Raw genomic sequence first — 19,708 nt, forward strand, 5'->3', positions numbered from 1 at the left:
CGACTTGTTGCACGAACACAAAATGGAGTCTGAGAGCTAGCTAAATAGCAAGGGCTGGTTAAGAGGCTATTTCCCGATTGGCCAGCAGCATGGACGGAGTTGATAAAGCTTGGAAACAGAGGCCAAAATATGGCAAAAATATGCCAAAATAAAATTCAAATAAAAAATATTTTTAAATACTTTTTCCTAATCAATGCAAGGGCTCCAGGGTCAGAACAAAGATAAGGGGCAAAATGGGACAACCATGACATATCCCATTAGTTATATGAAAAGTTTGATAACACTTAATTAGCTTTAACTTTTGCAATAAGGGCAAAAGTATAGTCAAGATACATTCTAAAACAGAGCTTCCTAGACTGATGTATTGTAAAGTTGCTCTGATGAAATCCCAGTCTACCTTTTCAAACACCTTTTAGGCTTTTGTGGACAATATGAGCAGGCAAAGATCCTGCCAGCAAACATAGTGGATAACGTTTAGTATCTTGGTTCTTGAGTGGAAAATTTCAGATTTCTAAATTTTTACTTATTTGGTTACCTAAATACCTGTACTTAGGTCAATATATCCTAAAAGCATTCATTGATTGACTAAGCTCATGTTAGATAAAAAGTAACTCACCTGAAGCATATATTGTTCAGGTGTCAATAAATAATCCACGTTGTTGATTGTAAAAGTAACCACAGGCATTTGACCCAGGAGAGAACAACTCACACCATACTAAAAACAATAAGAAAAATAATTAGTTAAAAGTGTATTAGTGCTAATTTAGTGCAGTACCACTTTAGTGCAATATCATTTTACAATATTACCTTTTGAAATATTTTTTTTCTCTATAATCATGGTTATTAAAATGGAGTTTAAAGCTAGCCAAAAAATGAAAATATGTAAAAATTAACAATAGTTTAAAAAAGTAAATTGGCAACATTCTTTCAAATGTAAGACTTCTGTTTATTCACCAGTCCAAGTCCAAATAAACCTGTAGAATTGGTGTCACCTGCAGGATACAGCTGAAGGAAACAATTTGTAACAAATTAAAGCAACTATAGCTAAAAAAAAAATTGCGATCAGGCAGATACATTTTTTTGCAAAACAGACAGGCAATGTCCCTTCTGTAATAAGCGAACCTTACCTGCCTGTTTGCAATTTTTTAAATATACTCACCTGTCCCTGTTCTGTTACTTTTCAGAATTTGCTTGGTAGTTACCAACATTTCTGATCTTTCCACATTTACAAGAAAAACCCAAAGGTCAGCCACTTATGACTGATAAACTGCGAAGTAAGATTTAAATTGGATCTTTTCATTCTATTGAACTGGAAATGAGATTTTAAAAAAATCAGCCCATTATTATTATTATTATTATTAAGTATTAAGCTTAAGAACATACCAAATAGCTCAAAGATGAAATATTGTTTGTGCCTGTGTTCTGCTAACAAACCTGGCATACTACCTGTAGGTTTCTACAGATCTCCCCATTGAACTGTCCCACGGCATCTTGTGTAGATTGTCTCACTTGAGCTGTCAGGGTTGGTGCCCACTACCTGTCACTGCCCGACAGAGATGGCAAGGGTACACCGCCCAGGGGTTCTTAAAAGAGCATAGGCTATTCTAGCCTTATCAGAATTGTTCCAACCATTTGGCTGGGCCTATGATTATTCTTACTTATTTATAGCTCTGACCCCTTGCCACTGTGGTCTGTCTCTCTCGCCTGCTGGACACAACCTGTATTCACACCGAAACCCCTATTCCTCCTTAGGTGGGGTGATCCTAGAGAGGTGGAGGTAAAGGTAGAAGCAGGTACAGTGTGCAAGAAGTTGTGAAAGTCAACTGGTGTCTACTTTGGGCGTTGCTCATGTGGTCCTTGCAATGAATTTTGTTGTTTTTTGTTTTTTTTCATTATTTATACAGGTGGTGCCTGGTTTGGTAATGTTTTGCCTTATTTCAAATGCTGAGCACAGAACTTGCAAATGGCTTTAGTTCCATCAGTGGGTGATGCTGAATGGCTGCAGTCCTCATCATACCAAAAGTTGCCCTGCCAGTGGATCCTGGCTATTCCTGTGCAGCTGTGGTAACAGCAGTTGATAAGGGTTGACTGCGGCTGCAGACTGCGGTTGCCTATGTTTGGGCATCAATTAATGTTAGATAAGACTCCTGTCCTTCTGATTGTTTGTAGTTATTACTTACTGAACCAAATGTGCTACTCTGAGTCTAATTGTCACCCGCTTCAGAAGGTGTGTGCTGTTTGTTAGCAGAGGAGAAATGGGAGGGAAATGAAGACAGTAAGGCTTTTATTGGCAAAGGTGAAGAAATCTGTATTTTTTTTTTTAATATTATATTCAGTGAACAAATCATTTCATAAGTAAACTGTCCATTTTACGAGAAAAACAAGAAAACAAAATTATTAATCCCAAATCCACTGGTACTGTGGAGTTTTCGGAGATATCTAGATATACGATTAGCTGGTAAGTGGTTTAATGTAATTAGTCCATATGCATTTTTTTTCAAATGCAAGTTAGTTGCAAGAGAATCTGATGTGTTTTGCTCTATGGGCTTCCTCAGGGGATTTGAAGAGTCATGCAAAGCACTAACATTAAGACATACAAAGGTAATTGATAAAGTATATGTGCAAATCAGTCAACATTCACAAACTAAACAAATCACATACAAACCAATATATTCAATTGGTAGATACAATGAAATAACATGTTAGCCTAAAATAACAAGATAACCAATCGTATAAGGATTCGTTTTGATTATGTGTAAAGAATTCGTAATCAAACCATCGGACAAAGGAGGTAAGATTGTCATCCTGAACACTGACTATTACAAATCTATGTGACTACAAATACTAGAGAACAGAGAATAGTATACTCCTATACCAATTTAACCAATGCAACAATGAATTTCTTAACCTTCACAATAAACACCAAATTGTACCTACTTTTTATGCTCTCCCTAAAATACACAAAAATTATATAACCCTACGAGCAGACCAATTATATCAGGGATTTATTCACTATTATCACACACAAGTGATCTGATACACTCAGCCTTAGAACCACTGGTCACAAACTTATCATCTTTCTTGAAAGATGCCAAAGAACTCAAATTCGTAAACCAGATGAAAGGACCTCCCAGTCTTAGCTGCAATAAATATAGAAGCCTTATACAGTAGTATTCCTCACACCAAATGCCTACCTATCATTGAAACAATGTTAAATCATCATCCCAACACCTTCCCTACACAAAACAAATTAATCATATCCTTATTACAATTTATTCTAACCAGGAAAATGTTTACTTTTGATAACATAGTATACCTACAAGTACAAGACAGGGATGACGTGTGCGTCCTCATATGCAAACCTCTTTCTAGGACATTGGGAAAATAAACTGTTCAGCAGTAATCTTTTATCTAAGTACCGTCCATTTATTCTTACTTGGAAACGATAGTTAGACGCAGTCCTGCTCCTATGGACAAGCCCATCTGAAACTTCAAAGGAATTCTTTGAACTGCTACAAATTAATGAGTACAATTTTAAATTCACATTTACATACAACAGGAACTACTGTGATCCAAGTAGCACAGCAAACTACAGTTTATGAGAAGGATAAAAAAGAAATGAAGAAGACAAAAGAAAGAGGATAAAAGATTCCATGATGGGATGAAGAGATTGAAATTGTTGCAAGACAGTGTACCTGAAGGGTGGAAGAAGCCATTTGAAAGAGAAGGAGCCAAGGTCACAGAAGAAGCTGATGCTCTGTTATCAATGTATGATGACCAATGATATGCAGGAGTTTGCATGCCACCACAGGTAGAAAAGATGATGCTATGACTAGCTCATGGTCCTGAACAGGTTGAATCTAAAGCAACGGCCCAAATGATCAAAGTTACCTGGTTTATGAGTGACACATTAGGACAATGTCAGGAATTTGTACAAAGGTGCTTGATCTGTGCCGAAAATAATCCACATAACCCAAAAAAAAAAAAAAAAAAAGTACCCACCACACATTTTCCACAACCTTTCTACATATTTCTGTGCCTACAGATCGACTATACTAAATTTTTAGGACTGGTAGATATGTTTGAACTAGTTTGAGAAGATATGTTTGTAGATAAAAAAGGCTTGGCCGGGTAGTAGTACACAATTCTCCACAGCCCTATTCTGGTGGGAGGAGCACCCGACAGTTGTGCCACCCCAACCCTCCTCTCACCAGCAACTCTAATCCTTTGAATTTGTCACACTGAGTCTGCTCCTTGCTAAGCAGTCATCTGTTCAGGAGATTTGAGCTGCTTAGCCTTGATTACATCAGGACACAGGCCGTCCCATCCCTTATTGTTAGCATGTGATGAGTGTTTTAGTGAGGGGGTGCCTGTAAGTGTGGGGGGGGGGGGCATGTTTAGCTGGCAACCAAGATGGTCGCCTGATCTGGATGCTCTGCTAATTACTTTAGTGACAAATCATTACATTTTTTACACCTCTGGGCTATTCTTGGTGATCGGAAAATCCTACTCACCTTCCTGAGCATGGCCAAGCAAAAAAATTGGCATCACTCCACCTTCCTCTGTGTCTCCTGCAATACACGCGTTCTTGGGATCCATTTCAACCTTTAGCCCTGGGCACACAGCACTGGTGAGTCCTTTCACCCTGTACCCTCTTCACCAATTCTTCCCAGATTACAGCAGCAGAAGGATGACAAGACCCTAACTACACACTGCAGCAAAATGAGACGCAGTTAGGCCTTTTTTGTCCTAGGGAGAATCTCTCCCCAGAGCAATTCCCAGTATCAGGGGAAGAAGTTTCAAAAACCACAATGAAAGACTTGCTGTTATTCCTAAATCACTCTTCTCCATCAGATCTAACATCAAAGTTGAACAAACTTAATTCTACACTATCTGGCTATAAGCACAGAACTCAACATATGGAATCCAAAATAAGGGAGTATTTACAACCCCCCAATGACCTTGGCTCAAGTCCAAGGTCACCGATCTGGAGGATTGATCGAGAAGGAACAATATAAAATTCAGAGGCACCCCAAAGTTAAATCTAAATTTGGATCTCCCTACGTTTTCTTAGAAACAAAACCAGATTTACTAATTGACAGTGCACATTGGTTTCTGAAATCTAGTTTCTTACCTGCTGGAGCACTAAGATGTTTTAGCCAAAATTCACTTTTTCCACATGAAGTAAATACTGATAGCAGCAGCATGGACATCTCCATCTTTGCCTATTCAATTTCAATTTTTTTTTATTTTTTATTTAAAGACTTATCTTTTACAATTCAAAACCGGAAAAAGCTACTACTACTCAATAAAGCCCTAAGGAATTGCAACACTATCTATAAATGAGGATATCCAACCAAACTTCTTATATCTCACCAAGGGAAGACATATGCTGTGGCATCCGTTGAGGCTGACTTAAATTAATTGCTTCAAGAATGGCAACCTCGTTCTCCCAACACCACTAGCTGACCCTCGGGATCCCTAAAAAGATTACTGAGGATTGGATCTGAGTTGCCTTTAAAATAATCATTTGAATTTTCAACCAAGTGTCTATAGCCTCATTATGTTTTTTTTCGTCTATTTCTGAAGAACTACTCTTTGGAATCTATAGCCCTGTGTATTATTAGCCAATTTTTAAGCAGTTCTCTTTGCGGACACCAGCTGGATTTTTTCTAGTTTGTTATTTTACATTTTTTATTTTGCTTTGCTCCAACTTTTTCATCTACATACCAGCCTCCAACATAATTGTATTACATTAACTCAACACTATTTTGTGGTATCAGCATTATTGAAGAAATTCACTGGAATAAACACTCCTCTATCTACAACATATTGTTTTGCAGCAAGGTTTATTGCTACATAAACAATCTTCTGAACTTTATTCATGGTGATTTGCCAAAACACGCAGACTTAACAGCCCTTTCAAAAAATTATTGTTACATAAGGAGGCTTATACATTAACAAGGAAACTTTTTTTTTTATTCAGGAAACCTATTTTTATTGGGTCAACACTTCCACCTGGAATGCGAGTACCAATAGGAAAAAATGTGGAGTAATGATTGCCATCAAAAATTTGCCGCAGTTTCACTATATCAACTATATTGAAGACCAGAATGGAAGATTTATTACCCTGATATTACCCTGGTTACCCTACAATACGTTTACCCTTGTCAATCTCTACGCTCTCAACTTTTGCCTTTACTTCGTAATATGTTTAAACCATACAGTAAGTTTAGTTGGAGGAAATTTTAACATCACCCCAAGCTTCTCCATGAACTCCAAGTCAAATGTGAAATGACCACCAAAATGATGTAATATATATATATATATATATATATATATATATATATATATATATAAAATTTTGATGTATATAGATATCATTTTTTAAAATATCAAAAACAAGAAGACTACATGGGACTGAGCAGGTTTTTTTTCTATTTTTCAGCATCGCACCTCTCATATTCACAAATTGATTTCTTCTTTTCCGATAGATTTCGGGAGCGTATCAAACTTTGTCCCCAATTGGATCCATCACATGGTTAGACCAAGCCCCAGTTATTATAGAATTTGGAGATGGAAAAAAAATACCAGATAGATTGGGCAGAGTGAATACATTTCACTGGAACTATGTAGGCACATCTCTGAGTTAAATATCTCTGTGCAAGAGGTCCAGAAAGGTTACCATCAACTGGAGACCCAGACCCCCTCCGGCCCACAAAAGACCATGGCCAATGTGCCCGTTCATTCTGCCTCATCCCCAGTTCCGGCACCCGAACCAAAGTTGCCCTTGGCCGACCTGGTTTTTGGGAGATCAAAGCCAATTCCAAACCTTTTGCAATGCATGCTGGCTCTACCTCACTCTGCAGCCCCTGACCTTTGCAGAGGAATTCACTAAAGCTGGCACGGTTATCTCCCTTAAGGATTAACTGACCCAAGTGAGGGGGCCCAATTCCCTGAATGACCTGAACTGCCTGGCCACCCAGACTTTGGGAGCGCAAACGGGATAGGATGGTCGTCTCCCATTTCTCCAGAGTTCCTTCAGACCCATCAGCCCAAGCATCAACAGTTGCAGGACCACCTTTTTCAGCTTCCCTGGATGCCCCTGAGCACATGCAGCTAGTACTTGCCAGACCATCTGTCTAGGGAAGAATGCCGGAGACAACATCAAGCAAATTTGTGCTTACACCATGGTGGTTCTGGCCTACTTCCTTCAAAACTGCCCAATCTGTCCTCTGGGCAAAGCAGTTGGAGGTTCTTTGTCTCCTGCCCTTGTCCTTGCTGAGTCCACAGGTCATGTCTCACCGTTTTATTCTGTATTGCCTGAAGGAATCTTTTTGGTCCAAGCAATAATTTATTCGGAAGCATGCGCCTGATTTCCAAATGCATCTCTCATCCAACAAGTACGTTTACGATTTCCCTCAAAAACTCAGAAACTGTTGAAACTGCGTCTAATACAGCCCTGAGGTTTCGTTAGGTGAAACGTGTTGGGTTACAAGATGTTTAACGAATAATTTATGTCATACCTACCTTCATAGCAAATATTTTGTCTAGCTGCAACTCCATGATGCCAATGGACATTGAGATATTTAGATTGGGTTCTCACTGTCCTCCGGTTACCATCCACAGACTAATGATCAGACTGAAAGAACCAATCAAACATTGGAGCAATACTTGAGGTGCTTCTCATAGGCTTTTCAAGACGACTGGACTGATCTCCTCCCTGTGGCAGAATTTGGATATAACAACTCCTCTACATCATAATCCCCACCAACTATGGGTTTCACCCAGCCGTTTTGCCAAATTGCCCAGTAAAGTCTTTTGGTTAAGGATCGAATTTCATATCCGGTAACCTAAAGCTTCTACAGTCTGTTCTTTCACAAGCCCAGTCCCCGAGAACAGACAGGAAAAGAAGAAACTGCCTGGACGTCAAGGAAAAGGATATGGTGTAGCTCTCCCCAGCAAACCTTAAATTACATTGCCCCTCAAAAAAAAAAAAAAAAAAAAATGGGACCCAAATTCATAGGACCTTTGTTTACCCAGTAGGGATTTAACTCCCTGAATAACTGAAGGTCCCTCCAAACTTTCATGTCTCCTGTCTGATGTTAGTGCCACAGGATTCTTTTGTGGATGGATTATCTGTTCCTCCTACACCTATCCTGGTGGATGGGAATGTGTAATTCAAAGTTAAATCTGTTCTGGACTCCAGGAAAAAAAAACCCCAGATCCAACACCTAGTTAAGTGGAAGTGTTTTGGAACAAAGAAAGAACATATGGGTTACATCCAGGAATGTCCACGCTGAGAGGTTGGTCTCTGCATTCCATCGTGCACAACCTGAAAATCCCAGTCCTAGGGGCATCCAGAGGCAGCCCTCAGAGGGGGGCAATGTTAACACTCCACCTGCAGATCATCTTTCAAGTGGCTTTTAGCATCCTCAGCCTCCCTTAAGCTGTTCAAAGAAGTGTTTTTTAAATCCCCTGCCCCTACTCTGTGCACAGCTGAAGGGGATTTCACAGTATGTGCAGCAGACAAAAAGCGGACTGGTTCCTGGTTCTAATCTTGTCCTGCTATTGGCTGCTAGTCTTATTGATGCCCTGCTTGTTCCAGGCTCTAGTTGCTGGATCCCCAGCCTTGCTGCCTCAGACTTGTTCAGTTATACTCTGCCATTTATACAGTTTTGCATTTCCGACTTGTGCCTAGAACCTTGACTACACTTTGCCTGCCACAGTCTGCTTATACCTTGTACACAGAAGCTCTCTATTCCACTCGCCTCTGGTGGGGAGAGCCTTGGGGGGGGAAGCGACCTAGCATTCTTCCTACAGTAAAGAAGCCCGTGGCCACTATGGTCACAGGTCAACCATCTAAGAGGGGGTGTTGAGAAGTTCAGCCTAATGACAGCCTAATATCTTAGTATATAACTGCAAAATCAGGTCTTTGCGATTCTTAAAACGGTTTGTTCTTTTAGTGAGAAGTTGTGATGGCAGAGGCACAAACAAGTTTCACGTCGTCAGAGTTACGGGCCTTCATGAAGTTTTTATTTCTCTAGGGAAAGTCAGCAAAGGACATTCACACATACAATGGATGTCACAAACACTGGGGAAAAGTGTCCTTCCTACAGCACTGTTAAAACCTAGATATCGTTTCAAGACTGGGCATTTCACCGTTGAAGATGAGCCCCGCAGTGGGCACCCCCCAACCTCAACTGACCCGGCAACCTGCAATATTGTTCACGAGCAGATTATTGAGGACTGGCAAATACCCGCAAAAAACTTGACATCTCAAAGGAGCGTGTTGGGTTTGTTATCACCACTATCCTAGACATGAGCAAGCTTTTAGCGAAGTGGGTGCTGAAATGTTTGAATAGTGATCAGAAGAAGGAACGAGTTGAAGCATTCCAAGACGTTTTGGTCCATTTTGAAGACGCACAGGACTTTTTGGCTAAGTAGGTGACTGAGGATGAAACCTGGCTCCACATCTATGATCCTGAAACCAAGGAACAGTCAAACAAAATGGCGCCACAGCGAGTCCCCGCTGCCGAAGAAGTTCCCGAACTCAGAAATCTGTTGGTGGACTACCTACCTCAGGGCTCTAGTATCACCAGACAGTATTATGCTAACCTCCTGGACCAGCTGAAGGAGGCAATTAAGATGAAACACGTAGAAAGTTGACCAAAGGGATCCTTTTTTTTGCAGGACAATGCTGGTGCGCACACGTCCAACGTTGTGGCTGCCAAATTGAACACCATGGGTTTCCAATTGGTCCACCATCCCCCCTATTCACCTGACCTGGCCCCTTCAGAATATTATCTGTTCCCGAATTTGAAGGAACACCTGAAGGGGCAATGTTTGAGGACATTTCTGATGTCAAAGATGCTGCTGAGAGCTGGTTTGCGGCCCAACCAAAGGACTTTTATTTGAACGGTCTAGAAAAGCTGCAACTACGCTGTACCAAGTGGATCAGTCTAAGGTGGGAATATGTTGAATAAATTGGTTATCTCATAACTCTGGCTCTCTTCTTTCTTGGCAAAGCCAGGAGCTTCTCAGTATCCCCTCGTATTGCTGGGTGCTCTGATGAAAACCAGGAGACACAGACTCTGCACCCCAAGTAATCCTGCGTCATCTGCCAGGGGGGATAGATCTAACAGAGGTATTCTACAAAAAAGGAGCTGTTTTAATGTTTCCTATTAAATTATTCCTTATATTTGTGTAAATACCTAAAAAAAATGTGCATTTTTGCCAAAAGTACTACAGTTAAAGGAATGTATGCAGACCCCATTATCTCATAAAATCCCTTCATCAAGCCATTTAAAATGAATCAGGAGCCAGACAGGGACAGATAAGATTACATGACTGTTGTAAATGAGAGTACTCCTCGAATTCTAGAAGGGATTCTCTTCCTGGAGAAGAGGTGCCCTCCACCCAGGAGGTGAATGTAGCACTGTGAATCTAATGCATCATGGATTGGAGGTAAAGATAAAGTTTAACCCTTAAATATGGTCGAGAGGAGGTAATGAGATAAATATAGGGGGATCTGTATAGAGAATATAAAAAGTTCTCCTTTCCTAATCTACCCCTTTACGAGAATGTATCTGGAGACCCTTCTCTCCCACTCATTCCCTTCACTGTGACAACTATTTTTTACAACTCCATCTTCACAAGATAAGGTTTCTACTATGCATGTGAATGTGAATTTTGTTTTACGATACTAAGTTTATTCTTCTTTCTAAATCCAATCGCATGTAGTACTACTGATGTGCTTTTGTTTATTTGTTAGTTTGCTTTCTGTAATGTAACTGTATCAGAAGAATTAACATTTTAATATGCACAACTAATTTTTCCTTCGATATTTAGGTAGTAGAAGGCCAAAAAAAGAATATTGCCTAAAAAGTCATATCCCATGAACAAATTACACATAAATATAGAAAAAGTGGGGATGTCTATGTGCTAACATCCAGCAACAAGGACTCTTAATTTGGCTTCACAAAGATTACAATGTAGTTTTTAACTGTCCAGTTAGAATTGTGTTTTTTAAATCTTACAAACTTCTTAAGAACATAAGTTTGTAAACAAAATACAATACAAATCAGTATACATTGTAGAGAAGTTGATCAGGTAGACCTCCAATTTAAGGTTGTGCTTTTTTTCTATTTGTTTTGCAGTATAAAGGACTGCTTTATCAGGACATTGGAGGTCTATTAAAGATATATACCTATAAATTTCCCATAGTCATGTAAATAAAAACAAAGTACATGCCGAAAATGATCACAATAGATGGATAAGCATATGGTACATCATATGGGGACAACGCTCAGCTATTAATATAGAAGAAAACTGAATTTATTACTTTGGAAAAAAAAAAGATTAAATGATAAGCGTACATCCTCACCTTGCTGGTATTGGGAAAGGCTGGTTAACTGTTCAGTGTGCAAAAAAATGTAAATCTGCACCAAGAAAGTAGGTTGTAAGTAGTTTTACTTATAAGCTAATTTTTCTTCCCTGAATGGAGGCATCAAAGCAAATGAGAATGACCATTTGAAATTCATCACTCTTTTCTACTTCTTGTTTATCCAGAGTTGGAACATTTTTGTTCTACATTGTGCTTGTTAGCTTCCTGGTTGAAACATGCCTTCCCTTAGCCTTCTAACTTTAACACTTAGGCCAGAATGCTTTGTTATGAATCTTTTCAGAATTCTTTTTTTTCCATCAACCTAAGCTTCTATTGGCTTCTTTTCTATTTATTTTTCCTGGTTTGCATGTTCCACAGAGTTGACTTGATCATTCTCAATATACCACTTTCTTTCAAACGTTGTATTTCTTCACCACAACATTATACTGACTTTGTTAAGAACTGTTTTCACCACTGGTACTCCTACACCTTGAGTCTTTATAATGGATCTTCAAATTATGTTGTTTAATGCAAAAGGGTTGAATAGCCCTTACAAGAGAAAGGATGCTACTAAAATAAAGTGTAATAGTCTGTGTGTCTTAGAGCACTAGGCTTACTTTAATTGGGCTACAACATATATGCCAAAGATGCTTAGAACGTAAATGGAAGGGGATCTGCTGTGCTAGGGGAAAAAGTGTTAGGGGTGGGTGGGACAGTTAAATAAGGTGGCAGAAAGGTCAGACAGGGGTCAGTCACTAGTGGAGGGTGGATTGGTTGGGAGAGGGTTATAGATAAATATAAAGAATTTCCCATTTTACACACAAACATTGGATTGTGCAGTACTAATTGTACTGAAAAACAAAAGTATTTGGCAAAAGGTGCTGGTAAATGCAGCAATGGTTTAAACAGCCTATTCACCAATGCTAGAAGTCTGAAAAACAAAATAGGGGAAATGAAGCCTTAATGAATGAAGAGCATTAGGACTTAGTTGACATTGCTGAATTCTGGCTTTGTTCCTCACATGACTAGGCTGTCAATATTCCTGGTTATACTCTCTTTCGTAAAGACAGAGTCAAAGTGTCCTTCTGTATGTGAGAGATGATCTGAAAGTGAAGGTGAAAGAAGAAATTATTGATGGAGCATGGGATGAGGTTGAGACATATGGGGAAGTTGAATATGGAGATGCATGTTACACAGGCCCCTGAGTGCTAAGAAAGAAATAGAGATTCAACTACTAGCACAGATAGAAAAGGGCTGCAATAGCTGGCAATGTCTTAGTAATGGGAGATTTTAACTACCCTGACACGGACTGAAATAAGGGCACAACATGGACAGCAAAAGTGCAGAAAATGTATTAATTTATTACAACATAATTTCATGGTACAGTTTATTGAAGCCCCATCTAGAAATTATACTCTGCTGAACCTAGTTTTTTTTTATGCAGAGCTTATAACAAATGTGCGAGAATCTGGGTAGCAGTGACCATAATATGATTTTATTCAATTGTAAGTTGGAAGCAAAAACAGGAAAGATAAAAACATTCAATTTTAGGAGAGCAAATTTTCCTTTATTAAGGACAGCTCTCTGTGACTTGGGCTGGGAGAGAATATTGTCCTCAAAGAACACAGAACAGAAAAGAAAATGTTTCAAGTCCGTTCTACACAAACACACTGAAACTATTACCCAATGGACAACAAGTTTAGGAGGCTAAAATTAAAAAAGCCATAACTAGTAAGAAAATGGCTTTCCAAAAATATAAAAATGAAGGCTTATCTTCATCATTTCAAAAATATATAGAGAATAAATATAAAAAGAATTTAACAAAAAAAAGTAAAAAGGAGATAAAATGTACAAAACTTCAAAGTGAAAGACAATGTGGTTCCTATCTTCAAAAGGGAGTAAAGCCATTACCAAGTAACTACAGACTGGTACGTTTAACCCGCTTCTAGAGAGTTTGATAAAGAACCACATGGAGGTGTTTCTGCTATAAATTAATATAATAAATGATGGTCAGCATGGATTCAAGAAATACTGAAGTTGCCAAACAAAGGAAATTAGAAAACAGGTAGACAGTGGAGTAGCACTGGATTTAATAAATCAGGGCCATAACCAGCAACTACTATACACTGCTTGAAGAAATAGCTAGATGCTTTTCTAGAAGCCAAGAATATAACTGGGTATTAAAGCTTTAAAGTAAAGATGATGGACTGTTGATCCAGACAAGATCTAAATGCCTCATGGAATCAGGAAGGAATTGTTTTCCCCTGTTGAAGCAAATTGTACCTGGAAATTTCTCTTTTGTAGCACCAACATAATAGGCAGCGCTTGTCATACAACTAGCTGTTCCTCAAAGGGACTTGACATCTAATGTCCCTGCCATAGTCATATGTTAATAATGTAGTTATTGAAACAATTTCATTTTTTGAGGGAAAGACGAATAACTTAATTGCATGTTTTTTGGGATGTGGGAGGAAACCAGAGACAGAGAGAACATACAAACTCATTGCAGAAAGCATCCTGCTTTGAATAGTTATAAATGATTTTCTAAATTCATTGCATACTGGGAGCAATCTCAAGTATAGGAATATAAAAAAAAAAAAAAAAAGTCCTTTAGTTTTGAGAGCCTTTTCCTACTAACTAACATATGGAACAACACTTTCAATCTATTGGAAGTGATCAACAGAGTCAATATTCAATTTATTACAAGGGAGCAAAGTCTTTACCAGAAACTACAGATTGGTAAGCCTAACCATATTTGGGAACATACTAGAGACTTTGATGAAGAAAATATAGATTTAAGAGAGACTTAGAAAGTTCAGTCTCTAAATACAAAGAACATGCTAAAATGACATATTTGGAGAGTAGGGATAATGATCTATTCTCCAAATGGTCTAAGGTTGTCAGTTGTGTACCCAAGTGGTTCAGTGTTGGGACCCTTACTTTTTATCTATTTAAAATGTTTATAAATTATAGGGAGTACCATGTCTGTTTGAGGAAGACACCAGACTCTGTAATGGTTTAGATTCCATACAAGAGAAGTCTTTAACTGGCCAACAGATCTGAATGCACTGAATAGGTAATTAGCATGCAAATGCATTTAATATTGATGAAAGTAAAGTTATGCAGCTAACAACATGCATGCTTTATACAGTCTAAGGTAAACACACTTGAAGAACTAAAAAATGAAGAATAATCTAAGTTATTTGGTAGATCACAGACAAAATAATGGCATGCAATGTCAAGTCACAATTTCTAAAGCAAACAAAATAGTTTATTGTATTAAAAGAGGCATAGACTCCAGAGAATGAGACCTATTTCTGGTCAGGCAGCACGGATGTGCCCACTGGCTTTTCCTCCTATTCATGGATAACTACTGGAGTGTATGAGCCTTGGAACATCCCTAGCAAAGCTTCTTTTCTTCTGGACCAACATCCCCTCCCCTTCACCTTTGTTCTATGGATGGATAAATGGGAAAGAGGGAAAGTTTACTTGCTTTTTTTTTCCCTTCTTGCCTGCACAATCCTCTCTTTTCTTCCTCAGGGAAAATTAAATGTTCTTCAGACTGCTTATTGTGAATGGTTTCAAAGCATGTGCTAGAGTTGACATTGGAAAAAGTAGTAGGAGGCTGTTCATGGCTCACTGGAAATTGGAAATACCCCAATCTAGTCAAAAAGCATAGTTGATGCAGAGGTCTTGTGGCAGCAGAGTTGTTCCAAACCCCTGCATCCCTCAAAACCCAGGCAACTTCATATGACAGATACTTGTGGCATCAGCAATGGTCAATCCAAGGCTATGACAAATAACCTGAAAATCTAAGAGACTCCAGCCTAGTCAAACAGCAGGCTTGTGGTGGCAGCAGCAGAATTTGTGGTAGCCGAAGTGTTTCCAGGTCTTGGCCCATTCAAAACTTGATTAAGGACTTAAAATATTGTCAGATACCTGTGGCAGGAGGTTCAAAACTGTCAGCAGCACCCTTCAGTCATAGGACATGACAATAATAAGCAGGAAGCCTGGGAGAGATCCTAATTTAAATATGTTGACACAGCAAAAATGCATCATCGCAGGCAACTTCAGTGGGCAGCGACGTCCAAACTTTGTAAGAAGCCTGGCCTTCCAAAACATTTTTTGGATGGGTGGTACCACAAAGTACCTACCTCCCCACCACTGTCCTCTTCAACCTTAACCAGTTCCTATGGCTTGTTCAGAACACTATCATTATCAGACTTATTGTGCTGCTTATCTACTTTGCTGAGTGCGCGGACCTTCCATGGAAAATCCTGGTGACGTCGGCACATGCGAGAGAGCGTAGCATGAATTTTCAATTATTTTGTATTGGATTCAATACAAAATAACTGAGTTGAATCTAATACAAAGTATATACAAAATAAATATAATCAACTGTACAGTTATAGTACACATTTCAGTGTTTTGATTATTTACGCACCCTTGTTTTAACAGATTTTTGTCTTTATTTAAAGTTTATTAATAAATTTATTACATTATGAAATATTGCAATATAAGTTATGCCCAAGGCCTACAATTACAGGTCTACAATGTAAAATACATTTTCATGAAAGACAATGTACTGCTTTTAGACATATACATTCAGACAGAAAGGAACCGGCCAGGAGGTTAATGACCAGTTTGCAGGAATGTGGTTGTTAAATGAGGAGCATCTGCACATTGCAAGTGTTCACACGCTAGGGTGTTGGATAGGATGTTGTATAGCATGTGTGTGTATGTATGCATAATTTTGATATCTGAATGTTATATTTATATATAAATAAAATATACTCTGCTTATATGTGGAATAAATACTGCTTTGTTTTATTGTTTACAGAGAGCAGTCCCTGCAACAGAAACAGGGATGACCCTGAAAGCTGAACACAGGATGGTCCTGAAGGGTGGTAAGAGACCCTTGTTATTAGGGCCAGCTTGTACAAGATGGTGGACAGTCATCTTTGTACCAAAAAAAAAAAAAAAAAATGTTAAGACAAATGCTTTATTTACCCCATTAACTATTTAAGAACTAATATGCTTATATGGACCTCTGAAAACATTGTATTGGACAACCTGCCTAATGTCAATATTCTTTTATACAGGAGTGATTCTGTATGCCTATAAATTATAAAGTATTTCCTTGTTTAAGAACACACACACAATTCTGTGCCTTCAGGCAAGTGAAACATAATGACCTGGGGCATCTCCTGGTCTTCACCAGAGCACCCTGCAAGGTGTGATGGGCCCATAACCCTATTTTTCCCCAGACTACTTTGTTGCAGGTCACAGCCCCCAGGGTCTCCCTATCAGGGGTTAGCTGAACAGATAGCTTAGGTGTATGGACATTCAGAGATCGGTACAGGGTAAGCAGAATTCTCAGTAAGGAGCATAACCAGGCCACACTCAGCAGCTGGTGAAAAACAAGGTCAACACAGTCTGAAGTCAGAGCAAGGTCAAAGTCAGGCAGCGTATAGATGGGTTGAGTCACAGGTAACACACTGAGGATTCAGGAACCAGAGTAATGAGAGGCTTAAAAAGGACTAGCCATCAATGGCAGGACAGAATAATGACCAGGAATCAATCTGCCAATTTTCCTGCAGGAAACACTCATTATTTCCACTGCAGCTGCACAGTGTGCTGGCAATGCAGAGAATGACGAAATTAGGGATGCTGGTGTTTTTGCTAACTACTAAACAGAAGATCTGCTTGCAGAGTGTTAACAAGTACAACAGGTCATAGAGCATGTGTTCATGGAGAAACACTAAAGGATCTAAAGTAACCTATTTCCACTCACCATTTAATTGCTTTCTCTAAAGGGAATAATAGGGTGCAGACATTGTGTAAGAGCAACTACCTCTGAAAAAAAAAAAGCCTAATAATGGTCAGCCACATGTGCAAGGTTTCTCTATCATTATTGTAAAAGTAAAATGCAGTTAAGAGATCGAACAGTATTTAGTTCATTTGTAGGATCATTTATTTTGTGTGTTGTACTTAAAAACTGTATATTCAAAAATGTGTAATAATTTGCTGCCTGCTTTTAGGTGTAAACCTGTTCCACAATAATTGTGCATTTTTCATCTTTATACATAAATAAATCAGTTTTAGTGCTATAACCACATCTACAATTTGCATCACTTATTTACACAAATGTGACATTAGTATGTTGTAAATAAAGCAAATATAATAGTGCAACATGCATATGTACATTAATGGATGTCATCTTGTATTCTTCTTACCTCTCCATCTGTATTTGTGAGTCCAATATAATTTTGAAGTTGTTCAATATCAGCTGATGGGCCAGTAATTAAGGAGGTGCCAGTGTCTACTATAGCTTGACATCCACCACTGCAAAATACCACTTGGCCTGCCACCTGTATGCTGGAGGAAAATTACACCATTTGAAATATTAAATATATATATGAAAAAACAAATAACAGAAATCAAATATAGGCATACTAAATATAAATATATATTGCAGAATTTTATCTGGGATCTGAGTCCAGCGTGTAATGGAGAGATTCAGTGTCCTGTCTTGTCCTGGACCAGTACTTGGAAGTGGATCTGGAAGTTCTCCTTAGAGCGTAACTAACTAAAAATGAAAAAAAAAAAACCCATTAACACATTTACCTTTAATCCCACAGATCCCTAGATCACACTGGACCTTTCCTCAATCTGGTCCCGCGTCGTCCTGGAATTCCTTATTTCAGTGCAACGGAAGTGCCAGGAGCCACCATCCTCCATTGTTTTTTTCCTCCTTCTTGCTATGTCACCCAATCTCGCACTGCATAGGTGCGAGATCTGTAAAGGGGGAAAAAAACATTCCAACCTCCTTGCAGGTGACATTATCTGATTACAATTTTAAGATCAGGTTCGTTTTAGCATTTACAAAGTTAATAACATTCATAGATAATGATATAATAGCAATTTAATTTGTGGGCCAATACATTTCTCCTAAAATAATAATCACACAGGAAGAGAGGAACACTGCAGACTCAGAAACAACTGCACAAGGGAACAGGCAGGGAAAACACCAGACTAGGCAAAAAGGGGTTAACACAGAAGCTGGACAGGGAGAGCACTGAATTAAATGGCAGGTGTAGAGGAAATGTTCAGCAGGGCTAGGAGGCTCAGCATTAGTGGAGACATGTTGCATGAACACTGAATCCTGTGTTTGAGATTGCTAAATAGCCAGGAAAGATTAACCTCCTGGCGGTTCATTTTTGTCTGAATTTATATGTCTAAAAGCGGTACAATGTCTTTTATGAAAATTTATGTTACAGTATAATATAATAGTATGAATATAATAAATTTTGAAACACAAAATCATGTCAAAATAATAAATGAAAAAAATAAACACATTTAATAAACTTCAAAATGATTTTGTGTTTTAAACTTTATTATACTCATACTATTATATTATACTGTAAAATAAATTTTCATGAAAGACAATGTAGTGTTTAATGCAATACAGTTATTTTGTATTGAATGTAATACAAAATAATTTGAAATTCCGCCCACGCCCCTAGCGATGGCTGTACTCATCCGACTTCACCAGGAACTGCCAGGGAACCTCAGCAAACTCACCGGGGGACAAAGCGACAATGACACGGCCAGAGGATGGCAGGACACTGGAGGATGCTGATGGGACCAGGTAAGGCTTTATTTTTTATTAGCTACCCCGAGAGTGGCTCGGGGTTACTACTTTTAGCAATTTTTTTTTTTACCCTGAGTCACACTCAAGCTTAACCCTCTGGAGGTTAAAAGGCTATTTCCTGATTGGCTGGTGGGATGGTCCTATCTGATAAAACTTGGAAAAGCAGACATGACCAGTGTTAGAACTGCTCACATGTGCAAGAGAGAAGCGTCTGTGCTTAAGCGAGGAAGGAGGCGTGATATATGGTTAGTTTATAGTTATTTTTAATAAATCATGGAGTATTCTAAATTAATGTACCACATCCCCTCTTATCTTAACTTGTACCACAAATACAATAATGTTTATATATGACAATTTTTTTGGTATTTTAGCCTTATTCATACTACCGCACAGAAATAAAATCTAATACCAATTTATTAACAAATATATAAAAGCATTCACATATCAAACAATCGCATTTGTTCAATCAATGTTTCAACTATTTGCTATACAATGGCTTCCAATAAATCCCTAAAAAGAAGGGCAATTGAAGAATTTGCAATTTTATTTTAGTCACAAGCAACACAAATTAGAGAGTAATAAAGATGGAATGATATGTTATATTTTTAGTTCTATTTAATATGCATGGATCATTAGGGGTATGTAAACATGAGCTTAAGGTTGGGTAG

The 19,708-nt window shown here is 38.5% G+C and overlaps 1 protein-coding gene across 1 annotated transcript in view; it reads right to left on the reverse strand.

The window, feature by feature from the left end:
• Positions 1 to 19,708, reverse strand: part of LOC140330755 (cathepsin E-like) — a 42,965-nt gene that overhangs the window by 1,565 nt on the left and 21,692 nt on the right. Inside the window, exons 6-7 of the mRNA XM_072411176.1 lie at positions 17,623 to 17,764; positions 617 to 715 (exon numbers count right to left, since the gene is read on the reverse strand). Coding sequence (XP_072267277.1) covers positions 617 to 715; positions 17,623 to 17,764 — 241 coding nt within the window. The remainder of the gene's footprint in view (positions 1 to 616; positions 716 to 17,622; positions 17,765 to 19,708) is intronic.

The sequence above is a fragment of the Pyxicephalus adspersus genome, chromosome 1 (genome assembly GCF_032062135.1).
Source record: "Pyxicephalus adspersus chromosome 1, UCB_Pads_2.0, whole genome shotgun sequence".
In the NCBI taxonomy this organism is placed as follows: Eukaryota; Metazoa; Chordata; class Amphibia; order Anura; family Pyxicephalidae; genus Pyxicephalus; species Pyxicephalus adspersus.